We start from the raw sequence: 10,488 nt of genomic DNA, 5'->3' as shown, positions 1-10,488 counted from the left end.
CTGCAGAGAAAATGGCTGGGTTCCCTTCAGTGTTTAGCAACAGGTTTACGAGAAATGCCCTTGAGCAACCCTCGCCTTCCCCTCCCTTGGAGGTTGTGCCTTTAAGAAGGCGGGAAAGAGCGAGGGCGGCGGTGGGAGGACGCGCACATACACATATATACACACACACAAGGAGCTCCATGCGGTTTGACAGAACTCTGGCCCCGCCCTCCCCCGCCGGCCTGTCATCGCAGGGACATCTTTTCTCCCTTCCCTTTTCTTTGCCCCGCGAGCAGGCGCGGCGCTGATTGGCTGCGGCGGGCGCGAGAGGGGCGGGGCTGCGTTCTGAGGAAGGGGGGAAAAGAGAGAGGGGAGAAAAAAACAAAACCCAAACACCGCCCCCCCCCCACTCCGCCTCCTGACGACGCGGTCGGGAAAAAAAAGATGCCCCGCGTTCCAATGGGGAAGTGGAGTCTCCCGGCGGATCCCGGATGCCGTCGCTGAGCTGAGGAGCCGCTGCTAGAGGCCGCGCGAGAGACCCCGCCGGGCGCTCTTATCTTACGCGGCGGGGGCAGCAGCAAGAGCAGCATTGGCCGGGTCGAGGGAGAAGAGGCAGAGAAGGACCCGGCAGCAGCAGCAGCGGTCGCCTCGCCTTGAATTTGCAGCGTGCTTGGGAGCTCTCGCCATGAGCAGTCCTCGGGCGGCGGCAGCGGCATTTGCTACTACTACCGCGGCGGCAGCAGCCACAACAGCAGCAGCAGCAGCACCGCCCCCCTCTTCCAAACGGCTCCTGTCCTCTCCCTCTGGCATCTGAAGCAGCTCCTCCTCGGTGCAAAACCTTGCCTGACCTGCTTGCTCTTCATCATCATCATAACCATCATCATTTCAATTGTTTTGCCTCCGGGGGCTCTGAGAAATCTGACCTCCCGGGAGAGCAGAATAAAGGCTGCTCGCTCAGTGGGTGAATATTTTAATTTTGTTGAATGAACTGCATATACTTTCAATTTTTACAAGCTGTTTTGTTTTGTTTCTGAAGCGTTTTGGGAAGGACGGTTCATTCCCTGTGTGTTGCTTTTCCCCAGCTGATTTGCTTTTTGCAAAAGGTTTCGTTTTGGAAGGGCTCTGAAAAAAAGACACACACATCCACCCCAGAACCATGGGTCTACCTGCCTTGGAATTTAGTGACTGCTGTTTGGACAGCCCTCAGTTCCGAGAGAGGCTGAAGTCTCACGAAGCTGAACTGGACAAGACCAACAAGTTCATCAAGGAGCTCATAAAAGATGGGAAGTCGCTCATTGCAGCCCTTAAGAGTGAGTGACAATCTCCCTGTGGTGTCAGGCGTCTGAATGGCAAGGGGGAATGATGAAGGGGTTGTGGTTGTTATGGTGTCTTAAATCTGAAAGGGAAACCTTGAATAAGATCTCAGTAGTATTAGAAACCTTGAAATTTCACCTGCATTGGTATAGCACAGGTAGAGAGAAAAGCATGTGAAAAAACAATTAAAAACCCACACAGAGGGCAGAGGAAAATCTGGCTGTTTAATACCAGACTACAAACCTAATGAGAGAGTTCATATTCTGTAGTTAATGGCTATGCTTCTCTTAGGAACAGCAGTATTAATGTGAATCTCTGAGCATGTGCACAGTGCACAGGTGTTGAGGGAAGATAAGAACAGCCTTTCGTTATATAGTGGCATTATATAAAAAGCAGTCTGATTGTAGACTAACTGGCTTTTTTGCTTTGGTTATACAGTTATAAAAGCATGTCTGCTATTGTTGACTGATCATTGGACTCCACCTGGCCCTTTTGTGAAAGTGAAAGGCCTGTGTGTATAACAATTCAAAGAGAACTGATGGTGTACAGCAAAGATGGGAGACTTTTTTTCTTCCAGCTCAAGGGCCACATTTCCTCATTGAGCAACCTTATGCGGGTCATAGTCCAATGGTGGTCATGACCAGGGGAAAACCTGGAAGGAGCAGTGGGTGTGAATGTACAGTAGCTTACATTCCAGCAAGAGATTTTTACATGCATGTACACCCACCTCTCTCCATCCTCATTCAGGAAAGCAAATGGCATTATTGGAGTTCAAGGGCATATTCTTGCCAGGCAAAAACACACAAGAAGGGTGCATAGTGGGGCTCTTTGTGAGTATTGCCTAAGTGACAGCCCCAAGAGCCATAGTGGGGCTCTTTGTGAGTATTGCCTAAGTGACAGCCCCAAGAGCCAGAGTAAGAGGGCCTCGAAAGGTTGCATTTGGCCCCCGCCCCAAGGTTTCCCACTGCTGTTTTATAGACTGGGCTGTTTGGCTTAAAAACAGTTGTATTTCCCTCTATCTCTAGCACTTGGCAGAGCTGTCCTTGCATCTGAAATTCTTCAGTCACAGGATATTGTTGCGGAATGGTGGAGGGCAGAGTACCAGGAAAACAAACGTTACAGGCGTTATGTGCACTCACTTGGAATTTCCATGGAAATCTTAAAATCACTTGGGTTCTCTGTTAATTTCCAAGAGTGGAAAACTAGCAGAACAATGGTACTAGCTTGTAAGCATCTAAATTGTGTGAACTTTTAAGAACACTTAAGAATATATTCTTTAATGCTACCAGGCCATGTTCCCCAAATAACTTTACTCCCTATGGTTGTTGCCCCTTCTCTTCAAAATTCCAGAGGCATTCATGTACACAATTCTTTCCCTCAAATAATTCTGGGTGCTGGAGTTTAAGGGTTGCTGGGAATTGTAACTCTGTGAGAGGTGAAATACTGTGCCCAGAATTCTTTGCAGGAAAGAGTGAGCTTCGAATGTGCTTTAAAGGTATAGTGTGTACACAGCCTTTGAATTCATGGTCTTGAGACACAATTTGTGTACGTGTCTGCTGAAATGGTTCATTCTGAAGCAGTCCAGCGGTGTGTATTGAGTGGTGGCCTGCTGTTTGGTCTGCTTCTTTGTGAGCCAAAGGCAAATAATTGCACTCCTATGATGAGCTCTTTGAAAGAATGAATTGTACTAAACATGTCTTGAGGGCTTTGTCTGTCTCATCACTGGCATTGTTTGTGCTCACTTGCTTGTCATTGATAATGACATAGCATTCTTGGGAAATGTATGTGTATGGCAAGGCACAGGAGAACCTGCCTACCTGAGAGAGTTGCTCAGAAGGCCCCAAGCGATAAAATAGTCTCCTTGTAGGCAAAGTTGTAATCTTATATAGATCCTGCAGAATTCAATTGTTGAACTTAAGCCCATTGAGATAAAGGTGTGTGGTAGAACCTGACTGTTGCAGCCAGCAAAATCCCAACCTGTTGGGAAGTGTGATTTTTGGGAATGAAGTCTTTTGAAAACTAGAGGCTGGCAACAGTATTTGATGCCTGCGATGACTTTCTATGAGCTAGTAACTTTGAAACTGTGCAATAGTATTGATACACCTTGGCCTTGATTTTGTAGAAGTGTGTACATCTGTACACTCCAAGTTACTGAATGAAATCCTGGAGCAGGATTGCAGGTTGGATAGGAGAGACTCCCTTACATCTCTTTGCCCTGCCCATTTTTTTCTGATGCTGATTTACCCCTCACATGGCTCCATTCCTTTGATTCCATGGAATCTGGAGTTTCTTATATCTAAGAAGAACGTATGTATCACACCATTGGGCTTTTGACCATTTGAGTGAATGGCATTTGTTTTTCTTCATGTGTTTATGGAAAACAAGTTACAAAAGTTGTATCAGTTATCTGAACACAATAGGTAACAGCCTACGGGTCCAGAATTGACTCTTTGCTGCCCATTATCTCACTAGAGTTTTACTCTTGTATGTTGGACCAGTATTATACCTATCAGTGGGAAGGAAGGATACACTCCCACCCTTCTCCCAAAGGCCCTCTGGAAGATTGTGGAGTAGGATGTGGGGAGTTGCTAAAAAGTAGAGGAATTTGCTCAAAACCAGACTTGACATTCTAAGAGAAGTTGACTTAAGGAAGCTCATGGAAGGAAAGTTTCCCACCACCCTCTCTGTGCATTTTCAGAAGCCTCCCCCCCAGCAGCCCCCGCTCTCTAGAGCACCTTTGGGGAGGTGTGGCCTGAACTTCCTTAAGTTAATTTAGGATCCAAGCCAATATGTTGACATTTTTATTACCTAAACAGAGATCCAAGCAAACCATCTGTAATCTTGTGGGGGCCATTATTGTGCTGACGTATTTATAAGAGTATGGTGAATGATTGGTAATGTGATAGGTGTGCAGCGTTAATGGCTGGCTAACCAAATAATGCTACACAACTTCACTTGCTGCTGTTTCTGCTGCCGACTGCATCCTAGGCTAAGGCAAGCAGTTCAAGTATTTTGCTATAACTCTTTTAGGGCCTCCTCAGAACTGTCTCCATTCCACCTGACGGCACCAGAGGGAGACAGAGAGGGCCCCCTCCATCAGCTTGTGTGGGACCGGCTGCCATTTGGCTCATCCCTACTTGGGATGGGCCAAAAGGATCTGCCAACCCTTGAACCTGGCGGAAATGTGCAATGTATTTGTGTAGGAGTCTAGTGAGTACAGGTGAATGTGTGGCACTGGGCGTGTGGCATAATATAAATTCGACAGTTATGAAATCATTTCTGGGTTCTGCTATGCGGTTATTTCTACGCTTCTTTGAAAGCACAGTTCCAAGAGCCCCTTTAATTTCATTTTAGCTTCTGTTTCCGAGACCTTCCAGCCATGCTGGTTGAACAGATGTATGCTTTTATTTTTATTGCTTTGCAGGGGTTCCTTTGGGACAAAGCCTTGTGCTGACAGATATCAAGATGCTTCCACGTGACATGATGCTGCATTCCCACTTGACACGGCAGCTTGGGAGCTTTGCATGCCTCAACTTATTTTTGGCTCCCACTAGCATGCATTGAGTTGCTCATCCAAAAAGGAGGGCAGCTGGCCTGACTATTCATGGCCTGTGTTCTTTGGGATTGCAGTTGTAGGATTGCTCAGAAGCATCCAGCTGTAGCTGTGAAGTTTATTTCACGACCCTTCCTCCCACTTTTGGGTCACATTTGAAGTGTGCAAGCTCTGTGCTGCTTTTTTTATCTGAAATCTCCACATAGAGGTCCTGATCATGCCTGTTCAGAATTTTACTTTGAACTTGTCTTTTTATATTTTGAATGGAGAGCATAGCCACAATTTCGCCAGCTCGTGACCAGCAGTATAATCGCAGCCTTTGTGTTTTTCCACATGTGAGAGATTGCTATCTGGTTTAGAATTAGCATCTTATTGTGGCATAAATTGCCTGCAGTTCCACAGAATTCTTTCTGGTAAGATAATGGGACATAAAACTCGTGATATTTGAAATAGCCTGCGGTTCTAATAAAGTCCTCGGAGCATTCTGGAACTTTACAAATTGTAGGTCTCTTCTACTTGGAACTATCTGCATAAATACCCTATTCATTATTTAATTTTTATTCTTCTTAATAATTATATTTATTTGTCACTTTTTACATGAAGCCATTTCAAAGTGACTCACAATGTAAGAATAAGAATAACAGTAAAACCAATCCTAATAATAAAACACAACCCTAAAATGTTTATCCTTTTATTAATGTACAGGGGTATTCTCCTTCTGTAGATATTCCACTTGTCCCCCATGTCCCAAAATTCAGATGGTGGTGGTGGGGCAACCCCCAATTTCTGGGTGTGAAAATCAAGATTCAAAGAGCTCCAAGAATCTGGACTCGATGCCATAGAATTTAGTGCAAGCATCTTACCAGTTCAGTACTGTTTGTCCTTTGAATTTCAGGCCCAATATATTCTCTCTCTAGGCTCTGAGGTGTTTGAGGATGAGACATACAGCTATCTTGGCAGTTCTTAAGATTTCTTGTTTATGATATGACATAATCTCCAACATAGATGCTATATGCACAAATTAAGCAAAGTGAGAATGTGGAGGCTGAATTAGGAATGAAGTTGACTCACAGCTCTACTTTTCTAGTGTGGTTGGACAAGCCTGTTGTATATGAGCTGTACAGTGGTACCTTGGTTTAAGAACAGCTTAGTTTATGAACAACTTGAAGTAAGAATACTGCAAACCCAGAAGTAGGTGTTTTGGTTTGTGAACTTTGCCTTGGAAGCAGAACATGTTCCGCTTCCTGTTGAGTGTAAATTGAGTCCTCCGCTGCTATGGGAAAGCGCGCCTTGGTTTAAGAATGCTTTGGTTTAAGTATGAACTTCTGGAACGGATTAAGTTTGTAAACCAAGGTACCACTACCAGCCTTTTTGTCTTTGACTGTTAGTGCTTTTTCTCTCAAGATAGTACAAGTTCTGCACTGAACAGGTCCTGATGAACCAAGATGTAGAGAACAAATAGGACAGTCAAATTACTTTAAAACAGTATATTAGTTGCCGTATCTGCATTGAAGGATATTTCTTAAGGCTTACTGAGGTTTGATGTATAAGGAGCAGGCTTTGAATAATAGGGCTTATGGCATTTTCCTCTCGTCTCCATTTATCACTTCCTTGATACTCAGAGTGGCCTGTTCTTCGTCAACACATGTCCTTCTTCTTTTGCTCATAATGACATGTGTAAATTATTCAGAACATTTTGCAAATGCTAAGCTCCAAGTGAGACTCAGAGATGAAATGTGAATAGTGGGTGTTGAAGATTAACAAATATGACAAGCAGCAGCAGGGAACAGTCTAAAAAAGGGCTGGGCAACTCAGTCAAGCACCCAAAGGCCACATTGGAAATGCGTAAAGAGCCGGGGTTGTTATGAAACAGATGTTGCCTTACATTATTTTTGCTGCAGACTTGCAGATGACCTTGTAGAAGTCACTAGCCCACAAAAAGTACTAGCCTGTCTGCCCACCCATACATGCCACCGTAAATGGTGTGAAATTTTAGTCCTGATCCCGAGTCCCTGGGATGGCCGCTGTTGCACTTGGAAGAAAGGGGAACTCCTTTTCTCGGCTGCATTCTCTAAGGAATGGAGGTTCATGCTGCAAACAAACAACCAGCCGTCAACCCACTCATAAACTTTCTTCGTCTCTGCAGCAGGTGGGATTTGGATCAGTGATTTCTGCACTGTTGGTTACCTCCAATGCAGAAGAGCGTGTCCAAAAGAGATTCATGAAGAAACACAAGGTGGTGCTCCACTGAAAGCAGGCAATACTGCTGCATCTCTGCATCAGGTGTAACAGGTGACAGCTAAATACATTACAGCAGTAGGGGTGGGTTTCAGTTAAGTTGCTGTGTACATAGAATGAGGGCTCCTCGTGCAATGGTATTTCCCTCATCTCCGGTCTCTGAGTGCCCCCTGCGCCCTCTAAATCTGCTCTGGAGGGTTGGGAGAAACCCCAGATCAGGTTTAAGGGGCATGGGAGAGGGAAGTCCTGTTTCATGATTGGACATTGTTCCCTATGCACATACTCCACTTAGCACTACACTGAATTCTATCCTTGATTCCTGCCCCCCCCTTTACACTTTGAATGTTTTTGGGTGTGAGATTTGCAGTCCTTTGTGGTGCATTCTGCTGTTTTAACACACAAACTAGTTTGCACAAGTACTTTTGTGTTTAAATTGAAGGTTTCCACATGGCTAACTGTCAGGAGAGAATAAAAACCTCTGCATGAAATAATGTTCCTTGGTAAATCTCCACTGGTGGAGTGGAGTAGTTCTAATCAGTTCTTTTCTTTTGTCAGGGGTTAGGATTGCATCTTAACCCTTTTTCTAAACCAAAAGGCCTAAATGTTGTAACCTTTTTTCATAGGGAAGTTCCATGACAACTTTATTTGCCCTTTTCTGCCCAAATGACAATGAGGAGCCAAATACTTTCATCTAGTCTTTCTGGGTTTCCCCCCCATTATATTTTTGCTGCGTTAATGGAGTTGCTAACTCCAGATTTTATTTTTTTAAAAAGCTTTTGCATTTTTAACATTTAAGGGGAAAATTTATTTTCTTCCATCACCGTTCTCAGCAAGTTTCTGAACACATTGCACTGACTTGCACACATGCTACTATTAAAGGAGCAGAGCTATCCTTCAAGACCAGGTTCTGCTAGCCTTGTATCTACAAGAATGAAAGTTTGGGCATGGCAATGGGAAGGAGTAAGATGCCCAGACCCAAATGTGAATGTACAGGGCAGATGCTTGTTCTGTTAGTAGCCTTAAGACCAACTGGTCCAAACTCAGCAGCCAATTCTTCTGTGCTTTAGGAATAGAAAGTGCACTGACTTCACTGGAAACTTTTACATTGAATGTTCTGTTGAATTAAATGGGACACAGATGGGAATTTCCATTGGAGAGCAGATTCCTGATGGATTGTTCTCCATCATAGTACTGTTTCAGAAAGGAAGACTTCAAATCTCTTTTCTGCACTCAAGTGCACAGGAAGTCAAGTAGGAGAAACCATCCATGTATGTGCCAATCAAGGTTCCAGGTATAAGGCATGCATGGAGGTCCGCGCTGCTGTGTCACAGACCATTATGGCAAGGCAAGATCATCACCCAGCAAACTGTGTTTGCTTGAACTGTTCCTGCCTGGAATTTGTGGCAGATCTGCATGGTGGCAGTTTGAACTGCGAATGTCTGCAGATGTCACATTAAGAAACTAGGCTGTTCTTGGAGCCAACCTGTCCTCCTGTGATCCATTATCCCACAACCTCCTGCTCAGATCCTGCCAAGCTTGCTAGATAATCAGTGTGGTAAACTGGACAAGGGTCTGACCTAATTCTTATGATAGTTAAACATCTAAAGCCCCTTCTTAAAACTTGTATTTGCTGCTGTTTTAAAATCAAACCATTCCTTCTGCCTTTCCTATGAGTGCAGACTTAAGCTTCATCCCCAACTAGGGTTAATTTTGTTCTAAATTAAAGGGATTTGTTTTATGCTGTGATCATGCTACATTACTTCCCCCCTTCTGCTTTATCTTTTGCTGTTCATGCTTAGCTAGATTCCAGCCTACGACTGATTGTTGAATATGTGGGTGACGGTTAGCACAGATGAGAATGAACCATTATGCAGGGTATATGTATTACAGCAAAAAAAACCCAACACCTTGCATGCAAAATTCCCACCTGTTCTGAGTTCATCATCATCAAAGGGTAGCATTTTTCCTAGGTTTTCTGAATAATGGGATTTTAATCCTTTTGCAAACCTTCCTTTTTGAATTCACTGCAATAATCTACAAATTGCAGCACTGTGTCAGCAGAGAACACGAGTGCCTTCTCCGATCCCAGGCCTGCACAACTTGTAGCTAGTCATGTATGGTAGGCAGTCCACTGGGAGCTGCAAAACCTTCTGTTTGTTGTTGCTTGTCTAGGATTGCAAAGGTAGTGGGGTTGTCAAGCACTAAGGAGGCCCTAACATATGGCTGATGGATTGTCTTTGGTTTGGTGGGTCACAAGTTTTAGAGGTCTGTTCTAATGGCTGCTTTGCCAATGCAACAGCTTGTTAGGGTCCATAAGCCTTAAGTTAATGTTTTCTTTTTTATTCCCATCTCTCCCCAGCGAGTATATTATTATGAAAAGAGAACATGACAGCCATGTCCTACACAACCCTTTTTGAGCAGTTTCCGTATCTGACATGATGCTTCGTATTCCTTTATGAATGCATAGCAATGCTTTAGATGTAACTTTTGCTGTTGCTTAAGGCCAGTTGATAAAAGTTCCACAAGGCCTAAGAGGAGTCGGCAAATCCATTCCGCTGTGTTCATGTGTGTGGTTCAGTGATGGTGAGTTCTGCAAGCAATACGGGATGCACTCTTGTGATGGACACTTGGGAGCGAATGCAGATGTGCATTTGGAAAAAAGAAATACACACAAATTATGCTGGGAAAGGAAAGTTGCAACATCAAATCTGTGCTGGAACTGCAAAACTGTAGGTTGCAATGCGCATCCCAGAGGAGTACAAAGCAAATGGCTTTAAAGGATATAGATTACATTCAAAGACCTTGGCTTCACGTTATGTAACAGCTGTCAATGATTTGAGAATGGGGTTAATTTTCTACCAGAATCTCCACAGTCTCCCTTTCGTTCTGTTCATAGTAATGGAAGACTGCAGTTGTGGCTTTTGGCTTGGGTCCCACAGCAACTCCTTTTTGTACTTATTTATACCTGTCTTTCATCTCTTCCAGAACTACTTTATCAGTGTAGGCCAGGAAGGTAAGCCGAAAGGGAGGGGATGGTAACTAGGCTGAGTTAGGCCCACCTGTGCGCTTCCTGCTTTGAAGATCTCCCCAAACCCCTTGGCTCTGGAGAAAGTGCTGAGAGGGCTTTCAGAAGAGTGGCCTGCCTTGCCATCATAGTATATCCCAAGCACAATGTCACTGCCATCGGCATGGACTCGGCACCTCCCCTTACCAGTGAGGAGCCAATGGGTAGATCAGACAGTGAGCCCGTCCCGTTGTCTCCACCTCTGTCTCCAAGACATGGAGTTGACCATGCTGGCATGAATAGACCTTGAAAGCTGCCTACTGGTAGGAGTGCCTGCTTGCCCAGTCGTGATACTCAGGGAAGCAACTACATAAATGTTTGCCCCCCCCTCTTCAGAAGG

At 44.6% G+C, this 10,488-nt stretch overlaps 1 protein-coding gene across 8 annotated transcripts in view; it reads left to right on the top strand.

Moving 5' to 3' along the window:
• Positions 1–373: 373 nt before the first annotated feature.
• ARHGAP26 (Rho GTPase activating protein 26) overlaps positions 374–10,488 on the top strand; it is a 207,111-nt gene continuing 196,996 nt past the window's right edge. For 3 of the 8 annotated variants that reach the window (XM_081900802.1, XM_081900798.1, XM_081900804.1), the window contains exon 1: positions 376–1,289. In XM_081900802.1, coding sequence (XP_081756928.1) covers positions 1,136–1,289 — 154 coding nt within the window. In that variant the 5' untranslated portion in view covers positions 376–1,135. Of the gene's footprint in view, positions 1,290–10,488 lie in introns of all 8 variants that reach the window. The other 5 variants (XM_081900796.1, XM_081900803.1, XM_081900801.1 and 2 more) reach the window with 5 other exon arrangements.

This window comes from Podarcis melisellensis (genome assembly GCF_964234715.1).
Source record: "Podarcis melisellensis genome assembly, chromosome: 2".
Classification (NCBI taxonomy): domain Eukaryota; kingdom Metazoa; phylum Chordata; class Lepidosauria; order Squamata; family Lacertidae; genus Podarcis; species Podarcis melisellensis.
The sequence above is the reverse complement of the archived record's forward strand: the minus strand, read 5'-3'. Positions and strand labels throughout refer to the sequence as shown.